Source organism: Oncorhynchus mykiss, chromosome 17 (assembly GCF_057628025.1).
Source record: "Oncorhynchus mykiss isolate SJ-2025 chromosome 17, ASM5762802v1, whole genome shotgun sequence".
NCBI classification, from domain to species: domain Eukaryota; kingdom Metazoa; phylum Chordata; class Actinopteri; order Salmoniformes; family Salmonidae; genus Oncorhynchus; species Oncorhynchus mykiss.
The window spans coordinates 51,271,022-51,298,871 of record NC_143038.1 but is presented as its reverse complement, the minus strand read 5'-3'; the positions used below and the strand labels follow the sequence as shown (position 1 = coordinate 51,298,871).

The 27,850-nt window shown below is 41.8% G+C and overlaps 1 protein-coding gene across 3 annotated transcripts; it reads left to right on the top strand.

The window, feature by feature from the left end:
• LOC110494445 (leucine-rich repeat-containing protein 38-like) lies at positions 1–27,850 on the top strand. Of its 3 annotated transcripts, none has more exons than XM_090205867.1 (3): positions 1–282; positions 514–1,704; positions 1,916–2,417. In XM_090205867.1, exons 2-3 carry the CDS (start codon positions 1,077–1,079, stop codon positions 1,948–1,950), a joined length of 663 nt encoding a protein of 220 aa, XP_090061993.1. In that variant the 5' UTR covers positions 1–282; positions 514–1,076; the 3' UTR covers positions 1,951–2,417. The 3 variants fall into 3 exon arrangements, with proteins under 3 accessions (XP_090061993.1, XP_021425158.1, XP_090061992.1); XM_090205866.1 differs by lacking the exon at positions 1,916–2,417 and adding an exon at positions 23,672–27,104 and having other exon boundaries at positions 43–282; XM_021569483.3 differs by lacking the exon at positions 1,916–2,417 and adding an exon at positions 23,672–27,850 and having other exon boundaries at positions 37–1,704.

The window sequence follows — 27,850 nt, the reverse complement described above, 5'->3', positions numbered from 1 at the left end:
ATAGCAATGAGGAGGGCATGAGATAAACCCTGGCACATTCTGAGACAGACAGACAGACAGACAGACAGACAGACAGACAGACAGACAGACAGACAGACAGACAGACAGACAGACAGACATTCAATTGACTGCTACTGTGCTAAATTCAGGATTGTCATCTGCATGAATATGACTTCTCCACGGACATTTGGATTCTCTCTCAATAGCAACAGAGCGTCGGGACCCAGCTGGGGAGTGTTTTGTCGAGCTCTGCTCTGCTGGCGAGTTGCAGAGCACAGGGAGGTAGAGAAGGAATAAAAAACCTTGCATACACTTCAGCCGTGTTACTGTTGGATTGGATATCCTTTTAGATTAGCAGGCAGATCAGATCGACAGGCATTCCCACGCAATAAACCTTGCTGTCTGTCTCTCCGACATTTGCAACATTGTGACAAATGGAGCGATGTAACAATTTCCCTCTTCACTTGATCTGCCTGAGACTGACTTACCCCGGCGTGTATCCTTTTGTTTCAGAGACCCAGGCGTCCTCCTCAGTCAATCCCCCAAGATCGACTGTGGGTTAACCCGGCGGACAGAGCCCCCTCCTTAGCCCCCCTCCCCCTGTCTGTGCCCCCAGTTTCTCTCTATTCCTGCTTCGCTATAGTTTCTATTTACCCTTGCTAAACCACCCTAATCTTTCTGCTAAGATCTCTTTCTTTCTCCCTCTATCTAGCTCGCTCACTCTCTTTCGCTCTCTCCCTCCCACTTCTTGCCATCTCCCTCCCCTAGCTTCTTCAAAGCCAGCAGTACTCTATTCTATCCAGGATGCTTGCTACATGATATCTCGGAACACAGCGTTCGACGCTGCTCTCTCGCTGCCTGATGCCGGAGCTGTCTCAGATTTTAATCTCAAGAACGGCAGGATGCTCCTGCACAGGGATTGATCCCCCCCTTTTCCCTCTCGTTCTCCCCTTCCCCTCCCCTTTCCTAATCTCCCACCCTCTGACCCTCACCCCCGCTTCTCTTTCCCGACACCCCTTCCCATTCTTTCTCACCCCAAGCCTCCTCTGCCCCTCTCTGCTCTTACCCCCTTGACCATGTTGCCATGTGTCTGCTGGCTCCAGCCTCTCCTCGTCTTGCTGTCCTCTGTCTTACGGGCTCAGGGGGAAAACTGTCCAGCTAGCTGCCTGTGCCCGGACCCCCACACTGTGGACTGCAGCGGCCGTGGACTCACCCGTCTTCCTGATGAAATCCCCTTGGACGTCCGCAGGCTCCTTCTGTCTGACAACTGTATCCCCCGCATTCCCTCTGACTTCCTAGTGCTCTACAGTGACCTGGTCTACCTGGACCTACGGAACAACTCTTTGTCCCACATCGAGCCGGGCACCCTCAGCACCTCTTCCAGGCTGGTGTTTCTGGACTTGGGCAGCAACAACCTGACTGAGATCCCCTCGGGGACCTTTGGGCAGTCCCGTAGCCTGATCAAACTCCGCCTGGGCAATAACCCCTATCTGAGCAGGGTCAACGAGGATGCATTCCTGGGCCTCACCTCCCTGCGTGAACTGGAGCTGGAGCGTAACGCCCTGTCTGGCCTTCAGGTGGGGGCGCTGAGCCAGTTGCCCTCTTTACGGGTGGTGAGACTGGAGGGCAACCCTTGGGTGTGCAACTGCAACTTTGCCAACCTGTTTGGATGGCTGGAGGAAAACAGTCAAAAGCTTCCAAATGGTAAGTGTCTTCATCAGGGGGATGTTAGTTTACTTACAGCTGGCTTGGCCTAAATAAAGGAAAGTCATGCAACATGAAGATTCTATTATCTCAGCAAATCCTCTGCCATGCCATTGCTGTGTGTTCTATTTATATTTTCACAGTAGAAAGAGGAACCCCTTCCTCTGCTCTAATTTTGGCTCCCTCTTTCTCTTCCTGCCCTAACCCACAGTACCAGGGAGAGTAATGAAAGACAATGAAAGATGAGCTCTAGGGGGAAACCTTCAGGGGGATGGTCTCAGATACATTTCACTACAGACTGTCTGCGGCTTCATCCACATCAGCAAAACAAACACAACAACAGAAAGTCAACACCTCACGTTTACAATTCTGCTTGAGCAATGAGATTTATGTTACCGTGGTTGTGTGTGTAGTGTACTGTCCAAGCCAAACACCTGCCTCTTCCCTCAGGCCAGTGGTCTATCAATGTTTCACTAAATCAGTCAATTAGTGAGTGCTGTTTGTATGACCACTGTAACCAAGCTCACCCTCCCTCTCTCCTTCCTGGTGGTGGAAGCTGGAGCCCATCCAGTCTTTTACTATTGTGCGTCTGCCTGGGGGAGTTAGGTAACGTTACGGCACTGATGTGTTGGCGTGGGCCCCCTCTCTCTCTGTGTGTCCCAGGGACACTCTCAGAATGTGTGCACGGCACACAAATAGGAAAAACAACAAAAGACAAAGGGGATTACAATTCTCCCACAGGAGTGTGTATCACACAAAGGGTAACGTCTGCTTACATGGAGATGATTAGACTGAACATCCGATCCCAGCAGCTATTGTTGTGGGATTCATGTGTTTATAATGCAGAGGGAAACAAAGCTTAATTGTAGAGATTTGCATTTCTTCCACTCTTTTCAAGGTAGAAACGTAACAAACCTCAGGCTACAGGATACACAGTAGCCAACTATCCAATCCAATATATTCATATTTTAGAACTTTCAGATTTGACTCCACATTTCATAATAATTATTCAAGCAAGACTGTGTATAGCCCACCAGATAATAGACTGTGTATAGCCCACCAGATAATAGACTGTGTATAGCCCACCAGATAATAGACTGTGTATAGCCCACCAGATAATAGACTGTGTATAGCCCACCAGATAATAGACTGTGTATAGCCCACCAGATAATAGACTGTGTATAGCCCACCAGATAATAGACTGTGTATAGCCCACCAGATAATAGACTGTGTATAGCCCACCAGATAATAGACTGTGTATAAACCACCAGATAATAGACTGTGTATAGCCCACCAGATAATAGACTGTGTATAGCCCACCAGATAATAGACTGTGTATAGCCCACCAGATAATAGACTGTGTATAGCCCACCAGATAATAGACTGTGTATAGCCCACCAGATAATAGACTGTGTATAGCCCACCAGATAATAGACTGTGTATAGCCCACCAGATAATAGACTGTGTATAGCCCACCAGATAATAGACTGTGTATAGCCCACCAGATAATAGACTGTGTATAGCCCACCAGATAATAGACTGTGTATAGCCCACCAGATAATAGACTGTGTATAGCCCACCAGATAATAGACTGTGTATAGCCCACCAGATAATACTATATAGAACCACAAACATGTAGGACACTTTGTTGTTAGAATATTATGGTCCAATAGTTCAGGTGTGTTGAATCTAGATACCCCAAATGACATGCTTCACACTGTGAATGTAAATATGTGTACTGTATTCAGTTCAAAGGTAAAGCCTCACAGCATAAAACATCATGAATACGTTAAGTCGGCACATGAACCAATAGACAAAGTACATAAATAAGCATGCACAGCTGTCACTGTCTCCAAGCCAAGGTCGTTTCACAGGGGAAAATGCTGTAACATGATGATCTACATAAATATGGGACATCAACACATTGTAATGACAAACATTGACCCATCTTATGTTACTGTATCTGTATCCTTTTGCAAATATGATTTCCTTACTAGGTTTGATGGATAAAGGATTACTTAGATAAACTCAGATATACAATCTATAATTCAGGCAAACTGGGTAAAGCTGACAATTGCCCAGGGATCCTTTCCATTATATCTGTGTGATACATTACTCTGTGGATATGGACATCATGTTGACATAACCTTACTTTGTTGTTCTTCTTTAATCATAGGAATGCAAGGGCAACAGTAGTTATGTTTTATAGAGGCTTGTGTGGAGACAAATAATATTTCTAATCATATTTTCTACCCTATGCAAGCAGTGGGTGGACATTGCAAATCGCTGACAACTAACAAAAACATCCTCACACGTTTAGTTTGTGCATTAGCATGTAATTGCCATCCCTCGTCCTCTCCCTCCTACTTCTCAATAATAAAGCAACCACAAAAAGTTGGGGCTGTGTGAGAAAGAGAAGTTGATAAATTGTCAGGAATACCTCGATCTCCCGTGGTAAGAGACTGCAAATGCATTCATCACTGGTCCTCAGTGTTGTCTACTGCAGGCTGTAATGAATTCTATTAGAGACGCTGGCCAAGCACACATCAGCAACAGTGAACAAGAGGCCATGGTCCCAGCGTGCCAACCCCTCTGGCATATCTGCCAACTGGGCCGAGAGATGCACTCTCAAATTGAGTTAGCAGTGAAGCTTCTCACCTCATGTAAGGCACTTACATTCAACCCAGTGCGTGTTTACTGTGTGACCTGGCTAGGAGGCTTTAGCATAAGACTGGTCAAAACCACCTGCCAAGGAAAAAAAACATAGTGACCTTTTCTATTTAGCGTCATCAACCACACCCACTGGGCACAGACGTTAGTTAAACATCTAGTTTTGATTTACATTTGGTTGAGTTGCCAACTAACTTGAATTCAACGTGAAATTAACAAAACATTTCATCATGTCATTGGATTTAGGTTAGAAGTTTGGTTAAAAAAAAGTATGAAAAGCCCTTATGTTGATGACTTTTTGTTAATCCAATCACTTTTTCACATTGATTCAACGTCATCACATAGATTTCCTTAGTTGAAATGACGTGTTGAAATTAAGTTTTTGTCCAGTGGGCACTCACACACATACAGTGGGGCAAAAACGTATTTAGTCAGCCACCAATTGTGCAAGTTCTCCAACTTAAAAAGATGAGAGAGGCCTGTAATTTTCATCATAGGTACACTTCAACTATGACAGACAAAATGAGAAAAAAAATCCAGAAAATCACATTGTAGGATTTTAATGAATTTATTTGCAAATTATGGTGGAAAATAAGTATTTGGTCACCTACAAACAAGCAAGATTTCTGTCTCTCACAGACCTGTAACTTCTTCTTTAAGAGGCTCCTCTGTCCTCCACTCGTTACCTGTATTAATGGCACCTGTTTGAACTTGTTATCAGTATAAAAGACACCTGTCCACAACCTCAAACAGTCACACTCCAAACTCCACTATGGCCAAGACCAAAGAGCTGTCAAAAAACGCCAGAAACAAAATTGTAGACCTGCACCAGGCTGGGAAGACTGAATCTGCAATAGGTAAGCAGCTTGGTTTGAAGAAATCAACTGTGGGAGCAATTATTAGGAAATGGAAGATATACAAGACCACTGATAATCTCCCTCGATCTGGGGCTCCACGCAAGATCTCACCCCGTGGGGTCAAAATGATCACAAGAACGGTGAGCAAAAATCCAAGAACCACACAGGGGGACTTAGTGAATGACCTGCAGAGAGCTGGGACCAAAGTAAACAAAGCCTACCATCAGTAACACACTACGCCGCCAGGTACTCAAATCCTGCAGTGCCAGACGTGTCCCCCTGCTTAAGCCAGTGCATGTCCAGGCCCGTCTGAAGTTTGCTAGAGAGCATTTGGATGATCCAGAAAAAGATTGGGAGAATGTCATATGGTCAGATGAAACAAAAATATAACTTTTTGGTAAAAGCTCAACTCGTTGTGTTTGGAGAACAAAGAATGCTGAGTTGCATCCAAAGAACACCATACCTACTGTGAAGCATGGGGGTGGAAACATCATGCTTTGGGAATGTATTCTGCAAAGGGACCAGGACAACTGATCCGTGTAAAGGAAAGATTGAATGGGGCCATGTATCGTGAGATTTTGAGTGAAAACCTCCTTCTATCATTAAGGGCATTGAAGATGAAATGTGGCCTGGTCTTTCAGCATGACAATGATCCCAAACACACCGCCCGGGCAACGAAGGAGTGGCTTCGTAAGAAGCATTTCAAGGTCCTGGAGTGGCCTAGCCAGTTTCTAGATCTCAACCCCATAGAAAATCTTTGGAGGGAGTTGAAAGTCAGTGTTGCCCAGCAACATCCCCAAAACATCACTGCTCTAGAGGAGATCTGCATGGAGGAATGGGCCAGAATACCAGCAACAGCGTGTGAAAATCTTGTGAAGACTTACAGAAAAAGTTTGACCTCTGTCATTGCCAAGAAAGGGTATATAACAAAGTATTGAGAACGTTTGTTATTGACCAAATACTTATTTTCCACCATAATTTGCAAATAAATTCATAAAAAATCCTACAATGTGATTTTCTGGATTTGTTTTCTCATTTTGTCTGTCATAGTTGAAGTGTACCTATGATGAAAATTACAGGCCTCTCTCATCTTTTTAAGTTTGAGAACTTCCACAATTGGTGGCTGACTAAATACTTTTTTGCCCCACTGTACTTTATGTTGCGGTAGACCTGAAGAACACTTTGCAGTTTGTGCCAGAATTGGGAATATGCGTGATATTTACTGCTGAATGCATTTGCAATTTAGCAATTCATAGAGCACAGGGGCACAGTGTTCTGGAACTGCCTCTGTGCTCATTAAAAATAAGAAATGTTGCTGATGCATATACATGAAGTCAACAAAGCTGTAAATCTGAAGGCAAAAGGAGAACTTATGATTTGAAGTCCCTGGCTGCAGCTCCAGAGGCCTTTTCAAGTCAATGTAATTTCCCATGGGTCTGGGATATCAGAAGAGAAATAATCCTTGTACAGGTTTGCTGAAAATCTGTGCACGATCTAACCAGTCTCTTCTCAACTGCTCACATCGTAAAGGAATTGTTGTGAACCACACCTACAGAAACTGTTCCCAAGGACAAATTATAGAGTCAAACGCACCTACACGCTGCTAACAATACTAAGTTGGTATTGCTGAATTGTTGGTATGCGTTGGTGTGAACACTTCAAACCACCCTAAATATTCTCGGAGTATTATGAAATGACCTGATTCATGATTGGTGATTTTTGTGTGTGCATGTGTGCGTGCGTGTTTGGAGCTATTGACCACCACTATTCCTGCAATGACTTATGGACAGTCATTTATAGAATGAGGTTGATTTGATAAGCTCCTGAATATGTATCAACCCTTCACAGAACCATGATCAGTATCCTCCTTAGGTGTATGATTTGTCATAGAGTAATGTTACCCTTTAATTCAGAGCTAAAATGGTAGTGGTTAGGATGGATTCACAAACCGCATCAACAGACAGTTTATGTTACCAGAATAGACATGGAAACATGGAATAATTCAAACATGGACACATTCCTCTATCCGTATCTGTCAAATCATTCCCAAATTACCATACAGGAAACTCCCTCTGTCCTAATCCTGTTGTTTCTCGTTGTGGATATGATTTTATCATGGATTAGACCCTGTCTAGCAGCAGCAGTGTAGACATGCTCTGGAGCCATTTTGTGCCTTTTCTTTCATGCTAATTTCCCATGTGCTAGATACCAGTCCACTGCACTACATACTAGCATATCTCTGTTTGCATAACTGTGATTGGGTCACTGTGCTGAGTGGGTTGTAAATGCCTAAAATTCTGGGCTTTTATGGATTAAAAGTGTTGCTGTCCAGATGACTGTTTTACAAAATGGACAAATGCGTAAGACACATATATACTGTAGCTATCTATACCTGTTGATAATGTATTTGAAATCATTGTGACTGTTGTACAATGAATAATGACTGATCTTAATCTGAATCATGTGTCATGATGACCCACCTTGCATATCAATTGACAACCTCTCTCCATAAACCTGCCAAGGATTCAGTCTGTGTAGTCAGATGTTTGTGGGTCCACTCCTCTAAGGAGATGTTCCTGTACGCAGGTCTGCCTGTGTGCCACTAATCAGGCACCTAAATGTTTCATTAGGGGAATGAGTGCAAACACGATCCACTCCTGTCTCCAGTGCTCTTGGGTTAAGGATGAACAAAGGCCATGCATCATTTAGAGCAACACAGTTCTATAGCACAGTAGCCAGCCGGGTAACAGGAGCCACAGACACAGACAGGGCAGAGCAGCTCCCATGGGTCCCTTGGGCCAGTGTCTGAGGCCTAATGTGTCACAGCTATCAACACCATTCATGATCCACTGCTCATGTGACAGGATCAAAGCCTGAATTTTCCTTCACAGCCTATTAGGTTACTTCCCAGAGAGCTTCCACCACACTGTATGAGCAGCTCTCTAAGTATGACGCCACTGTGAATTCACTAGTTCTCCACATCACTGTCGCATATACAGTATGGAGTTAACATTGTATTACATTACACAATTATCAACTGTCTTTGCCTCGGGCATGGATGTAAGGGAAAATGTATTATTCCACTTAGGGAGTGAACATTATATATAATGAGGGTTACATTGAGAAAATTGGACCTGTCTGAAATTAAAATGGATGGCCCTCCCTTCAGCAAAATATATTTCACAGAAAATAATAATTAAATCATAAAATGCATAGCAGAGAACATGCCTACCGTTTACCCTCACTTCTTGGACTTAGATATGCCGTTTTAGAAACTGTTCTTTGTCCTGTAAGCATTTCATGGCAACGCAGGAATTTTGATATCGCACAGGGCTGCCAGCCGGAAGGTTGTGGGTTCACAGACCACAGTGGACAAGAGTAGGGGTGGAAATATCACCTTTATAGTAAAAGCATTACACAAATCTATCGTATTTGCAGGTCCAAGAAAACATTGTCTTTTCTAAAAATGTAATTTTACATATTAGCAAAATGTTTTAAATACCACACAAATTACCGAAATGAGGAGCTGAGTATGGACAGAGAGATAGGCCTATGTGTTTATCTTATCATATTTCTCCAATGCCAAATCAATAAGTCTAGTTTGCAACCAAACTGTCCCTGTTTGCAAATAATTAAATCTGAGATGTCAATAGGAATATGAGTATGGTACTTTCAAAAGGGGCTCCCGAGTGGCTAAGGCACTGCATCTCAGTGTGCTAGAGGTGTCACTACAGACCCTGGTTTGTTCCAGGCTGTATCACAACTGGCTGTGATTGGGAGTCCCATAGGGCAGTGCACAATTAGCCGAGGGTCGTCTGGCGTTAGGTATTGGCCGGGTTAGGCCGTCATTGTAAATAAGAATTTGTTCTTAACTGACTTGCCTAGTTAATTAAATAAATAAAACAAGTTAGGCCTACCTTTCCACCCCAGACAGAGTAGATCAATCAACGTAGAAACATTTAAGCTTTAACTACTGGCTACTCGTCTTACGTGGCTTAACCCAACAAGAGGTCACACGTGTTTCCCTAAAAGCTGTCTGTGTTTAAACACGTTCTATTGTACAGAAAGTGAATAGCTGAATCAATTGATAGTGACAGATTTAAATTACTTCCCAAGCCAAGTGCAGTTTTTGTCTCCTCGGCTATTAAAGGTTGTAGCTCAGCCTCTGAATGTCAAATAAATGAATCAATGATATCCCCATATACATCGGAGTCTTTTCCAGATATTTTCACAGATATTTTAAAGCATCACAGAACAAAGCGCTGTTATCGATCACTTTAGATAATCAGATCTGTTTTATTTTCTTCAAAATAGAACTGCCAAAGGGGGAGGAGATAGAACTGCCAAAAGGGGAGGAGTTGTAGTCTACTGCAGCGATAGCCTGCAAAGTAATGTCATACTTTCCAGGTCCATACCCAAACAGTTCGAACTACTAATTTAAAAAATTACTCTCTCCAGAAATAAGTCTCTCACTGTTGCCGCCTGCTACCGACCCCCCTCAGCTCCCAGCTGTGCCCTGGACACCATTTGTGAATTGATTGCCCCCCATCTAGCTTCAGAGTTTGTTCTGTTAGGTGACCTTAACTGGGATATGCTTAACACCCCGGCAGTCCTACAATCTAAGCTAGATGCCCTCAATCTCACACAAATCATCAAGGAACCCACCAGATACAACCCTAAATCTGTAAACAAGGGCACCCTCATAGACGTTATCCTGACCAACTGGCCCTCCAAATACACCTCTGCTGTCTTCAACCAGGATCTCAGCGATCACTGCCTCATTGCCTGTATCCTCTACGGGCCCGCAGTCAAACGACCACCCCTCATCACTGTCAATCGCTCCCTAAAACACTTCTGCGAGCAGGCCTTTCTAATCGACCTGGCCCGGGTATCCTGGAAGGATATTGACCTCATCCCGTCAGTTGAGGGGTGAGGTAAAGTAACTTCCTCACCATCTTAGATAAGCATGCAGAACTAAGAACAGATATAGCCCCTGGTTCACTCCAGACCTGACTGCCCTCGACCAGCACAAAAACATCCTGTGGCGGATTGCAATAGCATCGAATAGTCCCCGCGATATGCAACTGTTCAGGGAAGTCAGGAACCAATACACGCAGTCAGTCAGGAAAGCAAAGGCCAGCTTTTTCAAGCAGATATTTGCATCCTGTAGCTCTAACTCCAAAAAGTTCTGGGACACTGTAAAGTCCATGGAGAACAAGAGCACCTCCTCCCAGCTGCCCACTGCACTCAGGCTAGGTAACACGGTCACCACCGATATATCCATGATAATCGAAAACGTCAACAAGCCTTTCTCTACGGCTGGCCATACCTTCCTCCTGGCTGCTCCAACCTCGGCCAACAGCTACGCCCCCCCCCCCCCCCCCCGCAGCTACTCGCCCAAGCCTCCACAGCTTCTCCTTTACCCAAATCCAGATAGCAGATGTTCTGAAAGAGCTGCAAAACCTGGACCCGTACAAATCAGCTGGGCTTGACAATCTGGACCCTCTATTTCTGAAACTATCCGCCGCCATTGTCGCAAACCCTATTACCAGCCTGTTCAACCTCTCTTTCATATCGTCTGAGATTCCCGAGGATTGGAAAGCTGCAGCAGTCATCCCCCTCTTCAAAGGGGGAGACACCCTGGACCCAAACTGTTACAGACCTATATCTATCCTGCCCTGCCTATCTAAGGTCTTCGAAAGCCAAGTCAACAAACAGATCACCGACCATCTCGAATCCCACCGTACCTTCTCCTCTGTGCAATCTGGTTTCCGAGCTGGTCGCGGGTGCACCTCAGCCACGCTCAAGGTACTAAACGATATCATAACCGCCATCGATAAAAGACAGTAGCCGTCTGTGCAGCCGTCTTCATCGACCTGGCCAAGGCTTTCGACTCTGTCAATCACGATATTCTTATCGGCAGACTCAGTAGCCTCGGTTTTTCTAATGACTGCCTTGCCTGGTTCACCAATTACTTTGCAGACAGAGTTCAGTGTGTCAAATCAGAGGGCATGTTGTCCGGTCCTCTGGCAGTCTCTATGGGGTGCCACAGGGTTCAATTCTTGGGCCGACTCTTTTCTCTGTATATATCAATGATGTTGCTCTTGCTACGGGCAATTCCCCGATCCACCTCTACGCAGACGACACCATTCTGTATACTTCTGGCCCTTCCTTGGACACTGTGCTATCTAACCTCCAAACGAGCTTCAATGCCATACAATAATCCTTCCGTGGCCTCCAACTGCTCTTAAACGCTAGTAAAACCAAATGCATGCTTTTCAACCGTTCGCTGCCTGCACCCGCACGCCCGACTAGTTTATCACAGTGCCATCCGTTTTGTTACTAAAGCACCTTATACCACCCACCACTGCGACCTGTATGCTCTAGTCGGCTGGCCCTCGCTACATATTCATCGCCAGACCCACTGGCTCTAGGTCATCTACAAGTCCATGCTAGGTAAAGCTCCACCTTATCTCAGTTCACTGGTCACGATGGCAACACCCACCCGTAGCACGCGCTCCAGCAGGTGTATCTCACTGATCATCCCTAAAGCCAACACCTCATTTGGCCGCCTTTCCTTCCAGTTCTCTGCTGCCTGTGACTGGAACGAATTGCAAAAATCGCTGAAGTTGGAGACTTTTATCTCCCTCACCAACTTTAAACATCTGTTATCTGAGCAGCTAACTGTTCGCTGCAGCTGTACATAGTCCATCGGTAAATAACCCACCCAATTGACCTACCTCATCCCCATACTGTTTTTATTTATTTACTTTTCTGCTCTTTTGCACACCAGTATCTCTACCTGCACATGACCATCTGATCATTTATCACTCTAGTGTTAATCTGCAAAATTGTAATTATTCGCCTACCTCATGCCTTTTGCACACAATGTATATAGACTCTTTTTTTCTTTTTTCTACTGTGTTATTGACTTGTTTATTGTTTACTCCATGTGTAACTCTGTGTTGTTGTCTGTTCACACTGCTATGCTTTATCTTGCCAGGTTGCAGTTGTAAATGAGAACTTGTTCTCAACTAGCCTACCTGGTTAAATAAAGGTGAAATAAAATACAAAAATAAAAATCTTAAGCTAACAAGGGCCTGTACTTTTTTGACATTTTCTTTAATAAAATGTAGGCCTAAGGAATACCCTTTCATACCCCGTCAATTCGACTCCTGGTTTTAACTTAATCGCCCTGACATGGAGGTAGGCTATTTAAAAGTGCCTGGTGGGTGGAGGAATTGGCCGACAAATCTATGGATCAAATCAAATCAAATCAAATCAAATTGTATTTGTCACATACACATGGTTAGCAGATGTTAATGGAGGTGTAGCGAAATGCTTGTGCTTCTAGTTCCGACAATGCAGTAATAACCAACAAGTAATCTAGCTAACAATTCCAAAACTACTACCTTATAGACACAAGTGTAAGGGGATAAAGAATATGTACATAAAGATATATGAATGAGTGATGGTACAGAGCGACATAGGCAAGATACAGTAGATGGTATCGAGTACAGTATATACATATGAGATGAGTATGTAAACAAAGTGGCATAGTTAAAGTGGCTAGTGATACATGTATTACATAAAGATGCAGTAGATGATATAGAGTATAGTATATACATATACATATGAGATGAATAATGTAGGGTATGTAAACATTATATTAGGTAGCATTGTTTAAAGTGGCTAGTGATATATTTTGTAGCACCCTATGGACTAATTTTGTCTGTCAAACAGGTAGGCCTAACTACTATTTCTTAAATAGTAAGAAATAGCCTCCCGAGTGGTGCAGCGGTCTAAGGCACTGCCTTGCAGTGCTAGAGGTGTCACTACAGACCCGGGTTCAATCTCGGGCCGTATCACAAACAGCTGTGATTGGGAGTCCCATAGGGTGGCGCACAATTGTTGTCCGGGTTAGGGGAGGGTTTGGCCGGGGGGACTTTACTTGGCTCATCGCACTCTAGTGACTCCTTGTGGCGGGCCGGGTGTCTGCAGGCTGACCCCCGGTCATCAGTTGAACAGTGTTTCTTCTGACACATTGGTGCGGCTGGCTTCCGGGTTAAGCGGGTGGGTGTTAAGATGTTCTTTTTGGCGGGTCATGTTTCGGAGGACGCATGACTCGACCTTAGCCTTCCGAGCCCATTGGGGAGTGGCAATGAGACAATATCTACATTTGGGATAAAATACAAAAACAATGTCATAGGAAGAAATTGCTACAACACAAAGCCCTCTTGTTGTTGAAATGAATTATGCCTACTCGAATTTGCCTACATTTAGCAGCATTAGCTGTCCATTTCCGATTGATTGTGCCGTGGCTGCTGCTTCAATTTTCAACACCACATTGTAAGTTACTCGAATCTGGTTTATTGTGAGGTCAATAAATCTGCTAAATATATTATGAAAGAAACATTTAGCTTTTATTAAAATAAATTATAGTAGTAGTAGTAGTTCTCTCGAACTTCTTCTCATCTTCGAGCTCTCCTTCTCAAACTGAACAGACTATAGGCTATAGGGTAGTCCGCACGCAATAATATAATTTCTGGGAATAGAAATATTATTTTGGGAATAATTATTTCACTCTCCTCCTGAACTGCCACTGTAGGCCTACACAGCACAGCATTGGTTAGGCAGCACAAAAAAACGTTTGAATTAGTAAGAGCAGAGTAAGAGCAGAGCAGGCTCAAGGTTGGAATATCCATTGCAGTGTGTAATGCAGCCTAGTTTTATTTACAACATCCTAGCAGTGCAAAAGACTCTGGAAGGAAGTACATTTTCTTAGAAATATAACTTTGCTCTGTGCTTCTTCGAGCATGCACTTCATAGGCTATAGCCTATAGGTGACTCACCACCTGGATTCGGTCTTATGAAGCAAAATTTGAAATGGTGTTTTTTACATTGGATAAATGTAGAGACTCAGAGATACAAAATGGTATATCATAAACTGCATTTGAGGAACAATGGGAAAGTAATTCTGCTTTGAAAGTTGATCAACTTGTAAACTCACTTTTGAGAAACTGGCCTTTGAATGTTTTGGTATCTAGTGAAGAGCTCTTCTTTGTCTACAGCCATTCAGCATTGTTCACACCCTCTTATGCTTTAGCCCCAACCATCTCGTTTTGCTCTCGGAGCGCACAATTTACGCTCTGACCGATGATTTGTTTACCTATGGATGACATGAAAACAGCCTAAGCAGCTCTGCTGGCAACAATTTCATTATGCTTTTTTGCAGAAGTTTACTGACGGCAGCCATATTCAACAGGTGTTGAACACACGTCATGTAACGTTAGCTAACAAGCCAGCTAGCTAATGTTAGCTAGTTAAACATCAATGAACACAGTTACTACCCTGCATGAATACGGCTCTGGGATATTAATATTAGTGTCAGTTATTAGCCGGCTAACGTTAGCTACAGTGGGGGGAAAAAGTATTTAGCCAGCCACCAATTGTGCAAGTTCTCCCACATAAAAAGATGAGAAAGGCCTGTAAAAGTTTATCTCAATACTTTGTTATATACTCTTTGTTGGCAATGACAGAGGTCAAACATCTTCTGTAAGTCTTCACAAGGTTTTCACACGCTGTTGCTGGTATTTTGGAACCATTCCTCCATATAGATCTCCTCTAGAGCAGTGATGTTTTGGGGCTGTTGCTGGGCAACACAGACTTTCAACTCCCTCCAAAGATTTTCTATGGGGTTGAGATCTGGAGACTGGCTAGGCCACTCCAGGACCTTGAAATGCTTCTTACGAAGCATTGCTTCATTGCCCGGGCGGTGTGTTTGGGATCATTGTCATGCTGAAAGACCCAGCCACGTTTCATCTTCAATGCCCTTGCTGATGGAAGGAGGTTTTCACTCAAAATCTCACGATACATGGCCCCATTCAATCTTTCCTTTACACGGATCAGTTGTCCTGGTCCCTTTGCAGAATACAGCCCCAAAGTATGATGTTTCCACCCCCATGCTTCACAGTAGGTATGGTGTTCTTTGGATGCAACTCAGCATTCTTTGTCCTCCAAACACGACGAGTTGAGCTTTTACCAAAAAGTTCCATTTTGGTTTCATCTGAGCATATGACATTCTCCCAATCTTCTTCTGGATCTTCCAAATGCTCTCTAGCAAACTTCAGACGGGCCTGGACATGTACTGGCTTAAGCAGGACGTCTGGCACTGCAGGATTTGAGTCCCTGGCGGCGTAGTGTGTTACTGATGGTAGGCTTTGTTACTTTGGTCCCAGCTCGCTGCAGGTCATTCACTAGGTCCCCCCATGTGGTTCTGGGATTTTTGCTCACCGTTCTTGTGATAATTTTGACCCCACGGGGTGAGATCTTGTGTGGAGCTCTAGATCGAGGGAGATTATCAGTGGTCTTGTATGTCTTCCATTTCCTAATAATTGCTCCCACAGTTGATTTCTTCAAACCAAGCTGCTTACCTATTGCAGATTCAGTCTTCCCAGCTTGCTGCAGGTCTACAATTGTGTTTCTGGTGTCCTTTGACAGCTCTTTGGTCTTGGCCATATTGGAGTTTGGATTGTGACTGTTTGAGGTTGTGGACAGGTGTCTTTTATACTGATAACAAGTTCAAACAGGTGCCATTAATACAGGTAAAGAGGGGAGGACAGAGGAGCCTCTTAAAGAAGAAGTTACAGGTCTGTGAGAGACAGAAATCTTGCTTGTTTGTAGGTGACCAAATACTTATTTTCCACCATAATTTGCAAATAAATTCATAAAAAATCCTACAATGTGATTTTCTGGATTTTTTTTCTCATTTTGTCTGTCGTAGTTGAAGTGTACCTATGATGAAAATTACAGGCCTCTCTCATCTTTTTAAGTGGGAGAACTTACACAATTGGTGGCTGACTAAATACTTTTTTGCCCCACTGTATCTAGCTAACAGTACACTTTTGCTTGAAATTAAACCACTTTCTGTCAAAATTTGAAATGTGTAATATCTGAAAACGTAGCTAGCTAACGCTGCACTTTCCTTATACGTCATCATGCATGATGGACATGTCTCCCTGTCAGGAATGCCATACCACGATTGCCCTCAGTTTGAAGATGCAATCTGTAGACAGGTGTTTTGTCTAGCTATCATACTCTAATTTCACTGATTTCAAAACTTGATCAGGAAGTAGAGAGCAACCCTTATGCAGCTCCAATACACAACAAAAACATTTTAATGTCGCTTTCGACAGGATTACCAACACAGAATGACGAACTCAAATAGACAGAAGCCTTCTATTTGGCAGACCAATCCTTGTGACATACGCCTAGTTTCCTGAATTGGGTCACATAGGCTCTGGATCATTTGAGATAAGGGGCGGCATCGTGCACACATCAATACATAGCCTAATAAGCAACGAATTAAAAAAATTGAAATATTGATATTTCGTCATTTACAAATTACATGACCCTGCCCCGGACTAGATTTAAAAATACTAAACCCTCCATTTAACTGAAATCGAAAAATCACGACACTCCCCCATTTTCCTCCAGGTACCCATTTGGTAAATGTTGATCCATCCCTTACTTGAGAAGAGAGTGTATTTGACCTTGGCCTCATTTAATGTTTATTTAATGTTGAAAAATGAATGCAAGCTGACATTGAAGTGTATAGGTTAGCAAGCAATCAAAAGGTGCTATGTGAGTAATTGATGTCTAAATGGCAAGTGTATTATTCTCACCAAAGCAGGATCTAACCAGTGCTCTATACAGTTGTGGGCTTTGTGCCTGTTCTTGTGTGCGCATGTGTGTTTTGAATGAGCCATGCTAAATGTTTGTGCTGAGAGTATCCCCATTTAACTATGAGATCACTGAGTCCCTGTGCATAAGGAAATCCCTTCATGATTTGAATGATTCACCCTTGGCCTCGCTGTCACATGAAGGGTTGTCAATTTGTGCATTCAGACTCTCTGCCCCATCTCCCTTTGTCTCTTCTCACTCTCTCTCTCCCTCTGACTCTCTGTCCTTCTTCTTCTCAGATTTATTCTATTTGATTGTCTTTGAGTAATTTCCCCCTCTCTCTGTCTGTGTGATTATGTCTCTTTCTGTCTGCTTTACAAACAGGCAGGCTCAAATTAGGGATTTGGCGGATGCTTGTGCACCCAATACTTAAGGCTCAAATAAAGCAAGGGGAGGAGATACAAGCCTCCAATATCAGCCTACGACAGTCAGCTCGATAAATCCCCCAGGAGACAGGGAGTGGGTTACAAAAGGACAGCCTATCCCCAAGGCTGCCTGTAATCCTGATTGTAATCCCTCAAGAGCAGACACTAGCTGTAACCTATCCATATGGTTTCCCATACCTGTGCCTCCTGGCAAACCTGACTGGTTTCTAGCTGCATCATATTCTATGACTCCAAACATTACGTTGCCATCCCAAACCATCTCAATTGGGTTGAAACTCATGTGATTGTGGAGACCAGGTCATCTGATGCAGCAATCCATCACTTTCTTTCTTGTCCTGTTGACAAACAAATGATAGTCCGACTAAGCGCAAACCAGATGGGATGGTGTATCGGTGGAGAATGCCATGGTAGCCATGCTGGTTAAGTGTGCCTTGAATTCTAAATAAATCACAGACAGTGTCAACAGCAAAGCACCCCCACACCATCACACCGCCTCCTCCATGCTTCACGGTGGGAACCACACATGCAGAGATCATGCGTTCACCTACTCTGCATCTCACAAAGACACAGCGGTTGGAACCAAAAATCTCAAATTTGGACTCATCAAACCAAAGGACAGATTTCCACCGGTCTAACGTCCATTGCTTGTGTTTCTTGGCCCAAGCAATTCTCTTCTTCTTATTGGTATCCTTAAGTAGAGGGCTTTTGCAGCAATTCGACCATGAAGGCCTGATTCACGAAGTCTCCTCTGAACAGTTGATGTTGAATGTGTCTGTTACTTGAACTGTGTGAAGCATTTATTTGGGTTGCAATTTCTGAGGCAAATAACTCTAATGAACCTTTCCTCTGCAGAAAAGGTAACTCTGGGTCTCCCTTTCCTGTGGCAGTCCTCATGAGAGACAGTTTAATCATAACGCTTGGTCCCAAGTTTCATGAGCTGAAATAAGATCATGGAAATCAAGCTTATTTCTCTCAAATTGTGTGTTTTAATTTGTTTACATCCCTGTTAGTGAACATTTCTCTTTTGCCAAGATTATCCATCCACCTGACATGTGTGGCATATCAAGAAGCAGATTAAACAGCATGATCATTACACAGGTGCCTCTTGTGCTGGAGACAATACAATGAAACTCTAAAATGTGCAGATTTGTCACACAACACAATGCCACAGATGTCTCAAGTTTTGAGGGAGTGTGAAATTAGTATGCCCTCCCAGGCCCACCCATGGCTGCGCTCCTGCCCATTCATGTGAAATCCATAGATTATGGCCTAGTTAATTTATTTCAATTGACTGATTTCCTTATATTAACTGTAACTTAGTAAAATCTTTTAAATAGTTTCATATTTCTTTTCAGTATAATTCCTTTTGGAATCCAGCCAAAGTGGGGGGGATGTACCATTTTTTAAACCCGCAACCTGCATTCAGAAAGACTGCCAGGGTTGGGAAGACTAAAATATGAGACTTCCCTAAACATCTACACTGGAATAACCCTGCAAAAACATATATATTGAAACAAACCATTTAAAAAATCTACCTGCATATGATAATGATGGGTGTGGTTTTGCTTTAACACTGGTTATTAACACCAACTCTGGGGTTATTTTACACCACTGGATATTCATTGAATTCTTTACAGTGTTCATAACTCTTGAATCAACACTGAAAAATCAACACTCGTTAACACTGGCCAATGTGTTGTGTGCTAAGGGACACATCTGCAGTCTTCCATCCATTTAAAGAACCTCTTACATTTCGAAAGAATTGTAGATGCCACGTCCCAGCACCCAGAACCAAACAGTCTGTCAAGAGAAACTACAGAGTCTGTGACAGGGACTGAGGAACCTGTCTGTCATGTGTAGGAAATCAAACTAGGATGTTTGTCTGGTAGACAGACAGTATTTTGGAGAGGGTCCCAGTGAGAATTCTCATGTCAGAATTATATAATCAGGAGGATTTGTGTAACAGGTGTCCACTGAAGCTTAGGGCTCTATTCAATCCGCATCGCAAAAGTTAAGCTTTTCAGCGTGTTTGATATTTATAGGCAATATTCCTGCTTTATCAGAGACTGTATTCAAGTTAAATGCTGCATATGTCGGCTAAGTCGGAAATTACCTTTACATTTCTATTGTGGAATCTGTAGCACTTGAATAGAGCCCTTAGCGTATATAAATTACACTAATACTGCATATGACCGGAGGCCCAGTGGCCCTAATCCAAGGCTCTGCTCACTGAAAAACTCTCTCCATTTGGGGGGAGAAAACTGTGGGTGGACCATGGTGCGTTATATAACCTATTTGTTCTCTATTAAAGAAATGGTAATAGCATGAAACTGCTCCATTTCCACAAGAATCAAGGCCCATTGTTTTCAGTTTAAACCGATTTCACCCTTTTTCAGTCATTTCCACATACCGAAAAAGTGTCTGTGGCCTCCTGCATAATGTATCTATAAAAATAATGTGTTAACCACAAGATAATCAGCACAAGGTAAAACAAAAATATCCACTGTCACCTATAAGCAGGGGTTCATTTAGTGCTGGAAGAAAATAGGGACTGTCGTCGTACCCCACTAGGAGCAGGATATCGTAAATACAGTAACTCCAACAGGACTCTGCAGGCAAACTTTGCTCTACAATCTCATTAATCAAAGTGTAGGGAGATGCTGGGGCAGAATTACTAGAGACAGGCCCATCTCAGAGCCTAAGGCTGGGTCTCCTGGGTCATGGAGTTTGCAATGCAAAGTTCCGTGTGAAAAGCAGAGGCCATTCATCTCTTATTGAAGTTGCCAATACAGCTGGTTTTAGCAATGTAAAGGATCCCAAGACTATATCCGACTCCTCTCAACTTTGAGTGGAATTTACATGCAGCCTCTTTATAAACTTTCTTGGGTTGTCCAGGTGAACTTTCCATCTGACCATGCAATCCTATGTTATACCTGTTTTGTAACATGGGAAGCCTATAATGTATAGGTGGTGCACATTTACACTGTAGTGAAAAAGCTAACAGTATGGTTAGGTGTATGACGTTGTCATGCACTTCAAAGTTTTATGCGGAACAGCAATGATTTTAAATGAGTGGATATTTTACATTTAAATAATTTAGCAGATGCTCTAATCAAGAGCGACTTACAATTAGTGCATTCATCTTAAGATAGCCAGGTGAGACAACAACACATCACAATCGTATCATGTACATTTTCCCTCAACAAAGTATTTATCAGCAAAGCCAGTGCTAGTAGGAAAATAGGTTGAGGGTGCCGTGAGAGTTATTTAAGATTGTTAAGAAAATAAAACAGATCTGATTATATAAAGTGATCTATAACAGTGCTTTGGTCCGCAATGCTTTATGCTAGAAACAAGCTCTAAAATACAGTGGAAGGAAACTAAGGTAACACTTTACTTGACAACCAGTGTCATAACATGTTGTAACAGGTCATAACCATGTCATAATATGTCATAACAGCTGGCATAACTTGTCATAACCTGTCACAATATGGTCATAACACTGTCAAACCAATATTTACACCTATTGTGACATATATTGTATTCTTTTCTGGTTATGAAACCTACATAAGAGTGTCAAACCCCACAGAAATATGATGAGATGAACACATACGCCTATCTCGCTGTCCATTCTTGTGTGGAATTTGATTTATTAAAAAAAGACTCTGTTAATATGAAAAATGGTGTAGAATGTTAACATTTTTTTTTCAATTATCTGACATGCAAATACGATGATAGATTCATGCAATACTTTTACTATAAAGGAGATCTTTCTCCTCTTGTCCACGGTGGTCTTCAAACCCACAACCTTCCGTCCGCCAGCCCTGCGCACTATCAAATGTCCTGCGTTGCCATGTAATGCTTACAGGACAAAGAACAGTTTCTAAAACTGCATATCTAAGGCAAGGCACTGGTCTGTACAGAAAGTGAGAGTAAACGGTAGACACGTTCTCTACTATCCACTTTCATTCATTATCTTGGGTATAGGGGAGGGTCACTTGCTTTTTTTCAGGGAGGATTTAGGTTAAATATATTTTGCTGATGAGAGGGCCATTCATTTTCATTTCAGAGAGGTCCGATTTTCTCCATGTAACCCTCATTATAAATAACGGTCACTCCCTTAGAAGAAAATAATTAGCCCTGTGCCACCAGATGCTCCCAGATTATGAGCGAACACATGGTCAGATGAGGAGAGAGCAGCTGGAGTGGTGTTCTCTGGGAAAATACATGTCTCCATCAGGGCCAAAAAGGGCAACATAGACTGAGATGAACTCAGCCTTATTGACAGCAGATCAGCAGTTCCAAACGCTGCTGGAGACTAGGAATTCCACATGGGTTGTGCACGCAGGGTACAATAAATTAGAAGGATTGCAGCTATGGGGTGGGGAGCGTCTGTAAAACCTAAAGGGAGAGGAGCGAACTGGGATGGGAAACACACATACTTGCCAAAGCTACAAAATAGCAAAATGAGATTATCAGAAAATAACTAGGTAAGATAATCAAGTGAGCCTTCCTCTCTTTCCTTCCTTGAATAACTCCATAGGACAACTCTGCAGATCAACTGTAACATAATCCTTTGACACCTTACATTTATAAAAAAAACATGAGAAAACCAGCCGCATTCCACATTGCATGGATGGCAAGTCCTAAAGCAGAGTGGATTGTAATGTTGACAGCAGAACATAATGAGCTGTGTGTGTGTGTTTGTGAGAGACTGAGAAAACATATACAGTATGCATGCGTGCTTTGGCATGTGGCCCACCTCCAATAGGCTTTCTCTCTGCCCACCTGTGAGTTAACATTTTCATTGCTATGTCTAGCTTTTTCATCCCAGTGTAAAGAGCCAATTTATTTACTGTATGCGGTTGTCCTCCCAAGCGGCCAGCCTTGTTCGAGTAGAACATTTTTCTCATTTTATACCTTTGCTAGGTGTTGTCATGCACTGTGTTGACAATGGCCTGTGCTGTAACTATGAAACAATGTTATGGGAAGAAAGGGATGTGGTCAGCTGTACAGTGATGAATGTAGAGGTCAGAAGTCAATAAGAGTGTCAGTGTCGGGGACTAACCAGTGCCCTGCAGAGCTCATGCGTAAGACAACTATAAACATGCCTTTCAATCAAAAAAGCCACTATGTATCGAATCAATTCTCTTCATCATGTGGACTTGAGTCAGATATGTTTCTCTACAAGCTAAACAGCCATGATTGTAATGCAGAACACTATACAGGAGCTAATTTGACCAATTCATCAGCTGTTTAACCTTGCAGTGTTTTCAAAGAACATTATTGCAGCAGGCAATGTCAAGAGGCTTGTTTGTTCATTACTTTCATTTCTATTCTAGACAGCATAAAAATCAATGAGGTAGTAGATAAACGAATGCAGTATTAGCTCAGCTGGCAATTTAGTCCTGGATTGAAAGTACATACGTATTATAAGGGTGTTTGAAGTTGTCAGAATACATCATTCCATTTTGTATCTGTTCAGCTTTGTGAATTATATAGCCAAGCCAGCTGAAAATCTCTCTCACACAGCACAGACCTCAAAGCCTTCCATATGCATAGGTAGAATTGGTGGAACTACTACAGCCTGTAATCTAGCCAGCTCTCTCATCTCACATGTTATCCCATCAGCACAGCACAGGGCATGTCAACGGCACTTCAAATATTTACTCAATGTTAACAAATTGGTTCAGTGAGGCTATGATCCACAGCTCATGTCACCTTGGGACTCAGAATTAAGACTAATGACATTACGATGGAAAAATACCCATGGTTTGTTCTTTCCTCAAAATGGAATGAGTGGAAACTAACCTTGAAATCCACAATGTGTTGTCGTTTTTGTCATTGTAAACGATATGTCAAAGTGACTTGGCACTGGCGAGCATGACAGACCAATTTATTATGGTTACATCTTGAGATTAGTTCAGTGAATGTGCTCCTTATCTCTGGTTGTCCCAGACAATGCTGTAAATAAAAAACAGAGGTTATTCCAAGTGGTGTTTGGTTAATTGTCTTCTATTGAACACCAAGGATCATAATTCATAGAATTTGAAACCAATCCAGACTTTCCATTTAGTAAATAAGACGTAATAAAATGAGTATTGGAATAACAAAAACTCTTTATATGTTATTATTGCATCTAGAGGTCAATATCTCGATAGTTATTAGAATTGCTGTTATTTGTGAAGGTTAATATATTTATTTCTGCTAGAGGGAACAGTTTGTTTTACATGATGATAATGTGATATTGGGGACTATGTCTGGGGTTTCTGTGTGGTCCTAATCATATTCCTCTTCCTTGTCCCCTTGTAGGAGTGGAGGGCATGGAGTGTACATTACCCATGGACGGCAGACGGGTGTCCCTGAGCCAGCTATCACAGGACAGCTTCCGGGAGTGTCAGATCACCCTTACCTTAACAGACTTACTCATCATCATATTTTCTGGCATCTCTGTGTCCGTAGTGGCCATCATGACCAGCTTTTTCCTGGCCTCCATTGTCCACTGTTTCCAGCGCACAAGCAAAACCACTAAGGGAGATGAGGAGGAGAGTGAGGAGTGAGACTGACTGTGTCCCAGAGCACGCATGAACTGACACTTCATCTGGCCCGACCGTGAGACCAGGCTGCTGCCCAACATGCTGCCCAACCTGCCGCCTCACACAGGTGGAGAACTGGGAGAGGAATAGAGGGATTGAGTGACACATTTTGCATTGGTTTGTGGGGTTTTCCAAAAGCCCTGATACTGCAGATGCTGTTCTCTCTGCATGTGTGGAAAATATATAAACATGTCCCAATGAGTTATAGTCACAGATAGAATAGATCATTCTCTATGTCTATGGTGTTGACAGTGTGCTGTGGTTGCTCTTTAAAAGCATACTGAATAGCTCTTTAATACACACAAATTCACTGGTGGTTGATGATTCGATAGGAACACCAAGATGTAGAAAAAAGAATATGTTTATAAAGAGTTGCATACTTTGCAGTTAGCTTTTCAGTGCCCAGCCTAGATCCAAACAAAGACATATCCAAACAAAGACATTATTAGACATAACATAAAAGCAAGTAATACAGATTTTCAGAAACTATTTACATTTGGTTTGACATTTTTACATCTTACAGACGTTCATACAGAGTCATTAAACTGTGATTTATTTTGAAATGAAGTAGCTATAAGTAGCCACAGGCTCTTAGAGCCCAAAATGAGTATTGAGTATTGGCTAAGTGAAAATGTTTGTTGAAGGATACAGTACGTCTCATATTGAACCAGGGCCTTAGATTGCCATTGTAATCCTTGGGCGGGTCACCTAAGCGTTGTTTTGGGCCAAAACAGATTGAAAAACACTTTCAGTGTAAACTTAAATGACTAAAACCAGATATAAAGTATGCAAAAAAGATAATAAAGCTATATATATATATATATATATATATATATATATGTTTTAAATATAAACTTTGAGAACTAACATTCACCAAAAGCTAGGCAGTCGGGAGAATTGAACACTTCAAAAACAATGCATTTCTCCGTATTGATTTTGTTATTATGTTCGAGCATTAGAACACAGCATTAACCAAGCCGAAATCGAATAGAATTGCAGAAAATTCGCTTTAAATCTGCTAAGATTTCTCTCAGCTCAAGGGATTTTTTATTTGAATTGCAGTAAATTGGCTTAAAAATGCTAAAATGTCTGTACACCATCAAGATGGGGGCCGCACCCAATGTTCAGCCACACCGACGAGCCGACCGCACCCAATGCCACTCTCCGAGCTACGTCCAGTATAATGGAATGTCCTGCCTTCTCACGGAGTTCAATACGTTTTATTTTGGGACTGCCTCACAGGTTAACTACCGTTCTGCAAAAATGGTTTTGCTGTTGCAGAATGCAATATTGATTAAGGGCAGCAGGAGGGGTAAAAGGGGTGTTCTGTGATGGAACATATAATTCATCTGACATATGCAGGTAGTCTCCGAGGTCTACGGATGGTTTTATATCCAGTATATATCCACCGATGTATGTATCAATGGAAATATAGTAAACAACATTTTAGAAAAAGATTTACATCTTCCAGATGATACATGTTCCCTAGATTGAGAATTGTGAATTGTGTAAAATGCCATACATATAATCTAATAAACAATGATAATTATAGGTGTAGAACCAAAATAGAATTGATGTGTCAAATACTACACTTTAAATGGTGACCGTTGTATCTGAGTTTGGCCCCTAACTCCACTGAGTGGACTAGTGTTGCCTATATCTGCCAAAGATTAGGTTAAGAGGAAATGGGCATTAGGGACTTCCTTGTGGATTATGTAGTGTACAGTGTTGTAGAGTTGGTCCTTAATAAAAAGGAATCCACAGTATAGCCAAATAACATTGAATTGATGTAACTGTAAAATCACTTATGGTCTTCATGCAGATTGCAATTTGCTTTAAACCTTGATTAGCTTGCTTAGTCAAATGTATAATTTAAGGTAGTTGGTTTCCCCTCACATGGCAAGAAAAAAATACATTTAAAGCTATGGTTAAAAAAAACGGTATATTCGCGAGAGGATGTCAAACTGCAAAATGCAAAAAGCAGAGCAAAGAATAACATCCACAGTGAAAAAAAGTACACTTGGATTCTTTCTATTAAAAAAGAGAGAACATTTATGAATGTCAAATATTTTTGGGAGGAATTACATTATGAACAGGGCAAAATATAATGTGCAGCGTTTTCGAGAGATGTGTTTCGCAGTGGGGAAAAGAATAAGACAAATGTGGCCTTACATGTCTTGGAATCAATGTACACCATACAGTTGATGCACAGAGATGTCATATAAAAGGGATACTTCAGAGCTCTCAGATACTATCCTTGGTTGCTCGTTATGTTCTGTATATTGTTTAGTGTTGGATTTCATCCAACATTTTCAATGGGATAGTTTGAGCAATAAATGAACCACGAAGATGTACTTTTCATGGAATATTATAGTTTATATTACAGCCCACAGATTATAGTTTCTCATACCCTGAATATGATGTTATCTATCATCAGTGTTGGATGCATATCAAACACTGGTTGTCAATGACTACAGAGGAGACCAAGTTAATAGATTTTCTTGGCAACGCTGCATAGGATGGACAGCTACATGAATTGATTATTATTGTCTGAGAAATGATTAAATGCTTCAGTTAACCTTTCATATGACCATCATACAGTATGTGTAGCATAACATTGAGACATATAACCATAATGAAGACACTGAGATAAATACATGTCTGTTTATGCAGTTTCCTGTGAACATAGCATTGAGTATGAAGTAACAATAATAGCAATCTATGAATTGTCAAGCATGTGTCATTCACAATATTCAGTATAAAGGAAATGAATTATCCTGACTAATCATCCATCACAGTGGGTAATGTGACAGGTATTGGTTTTACCATGAATAAGCAACCGTGTGCAATAACAAATATGTCTTACATGAATCGTTAGCATAATGGAAGTTCAGGTCCTAAAAGACACAGAAATACAAGTAAGTACAGCAGATAACTTCTAACTACTATGTAGTTACAGTGAAATTATATGACAAATATTTTAGTTCGCTTGGAGCAATTTTCAGCATGCCGTTTATTTAATGAATTTGATAATTTGTAAGTTATAAATTAATTTATCGTTAGATACGAACAAAGCATGCAACCCTAGGTTTTATTTCTGCTTTCCAGATTCATATGTATATTTTTCTATTAAAGTCTATGGGATGCAACTCTTCTGTGTCTTCACATATCACATGGGAGGTCTCCTGGCTGTCTGTGCCAGTTCACCTTGACAATGGTTCTATATCCTTGAAGAACACGTGTCGCTGATGGATACTGTTGTATGTTTTTCTTGACTTAAAATAAGATGATGTCACTCCACTTTGTGTTTAAAAAGTTAAAAGTTGAATCAAGGCTGTTAAAAACAATTAGCATGTTTGGAAAAATATGGTGTGACCTTTGTGAGCTGTCTGAATCCATGTCATAAAGATAGTACCATTGGGTTGTCAGCACTAAAACTGTTTAAAATCATAGGAAAGAAAGTCAATTAGGCTTCTTCTGTATTTCTGTTGCCAGACCTGTAAGCCTTCACATGTAGGGACATACTATTTTGACCAGGTCATTGCATTATTCTCGTAGACTGTGAAAAGGTCATATTGTGTCAACCACATAAATCATTAGCATTTATATACATGGCCAGGTCATCCTGTTCATCTTTGACATGCATTGATACATTATTACCTGGTAATAAGTCACACTTCAAATGGCATATCCAATCAAATTTGGCATAGATCTGACAGTAGGCTATATGCAATCAGTTGGCAGCATTTAGAAAAATGATGTTCTTTGCACAGTTTATTTTGCTAAATTTGTAATTCCAACAAAAAAAGAAGCTATGAGCAACATTGTCAGAGCAGGATGTATAATGTATGTGTGCAAAAAAACAAAACAAAAAAAAAGTGAATTTTTTAAATTA

Coding starts and splice junctions, on each gene's coding strand:
- LOC110494445 (XM_021569483.3), top strand. CDS start 1,077: ATGTTGCCATGTGTCTGCTGGCTCCAGCCTCTCCTCGTCTTGCTGTCC. Junction 1,705..23,671: donor CAGTCAAAAGCTTCCAAATG/GTAAGTGTCTTC, acceptor GTCCCCTTGTAG/GAGTGGAGGGCATGGAGTGT.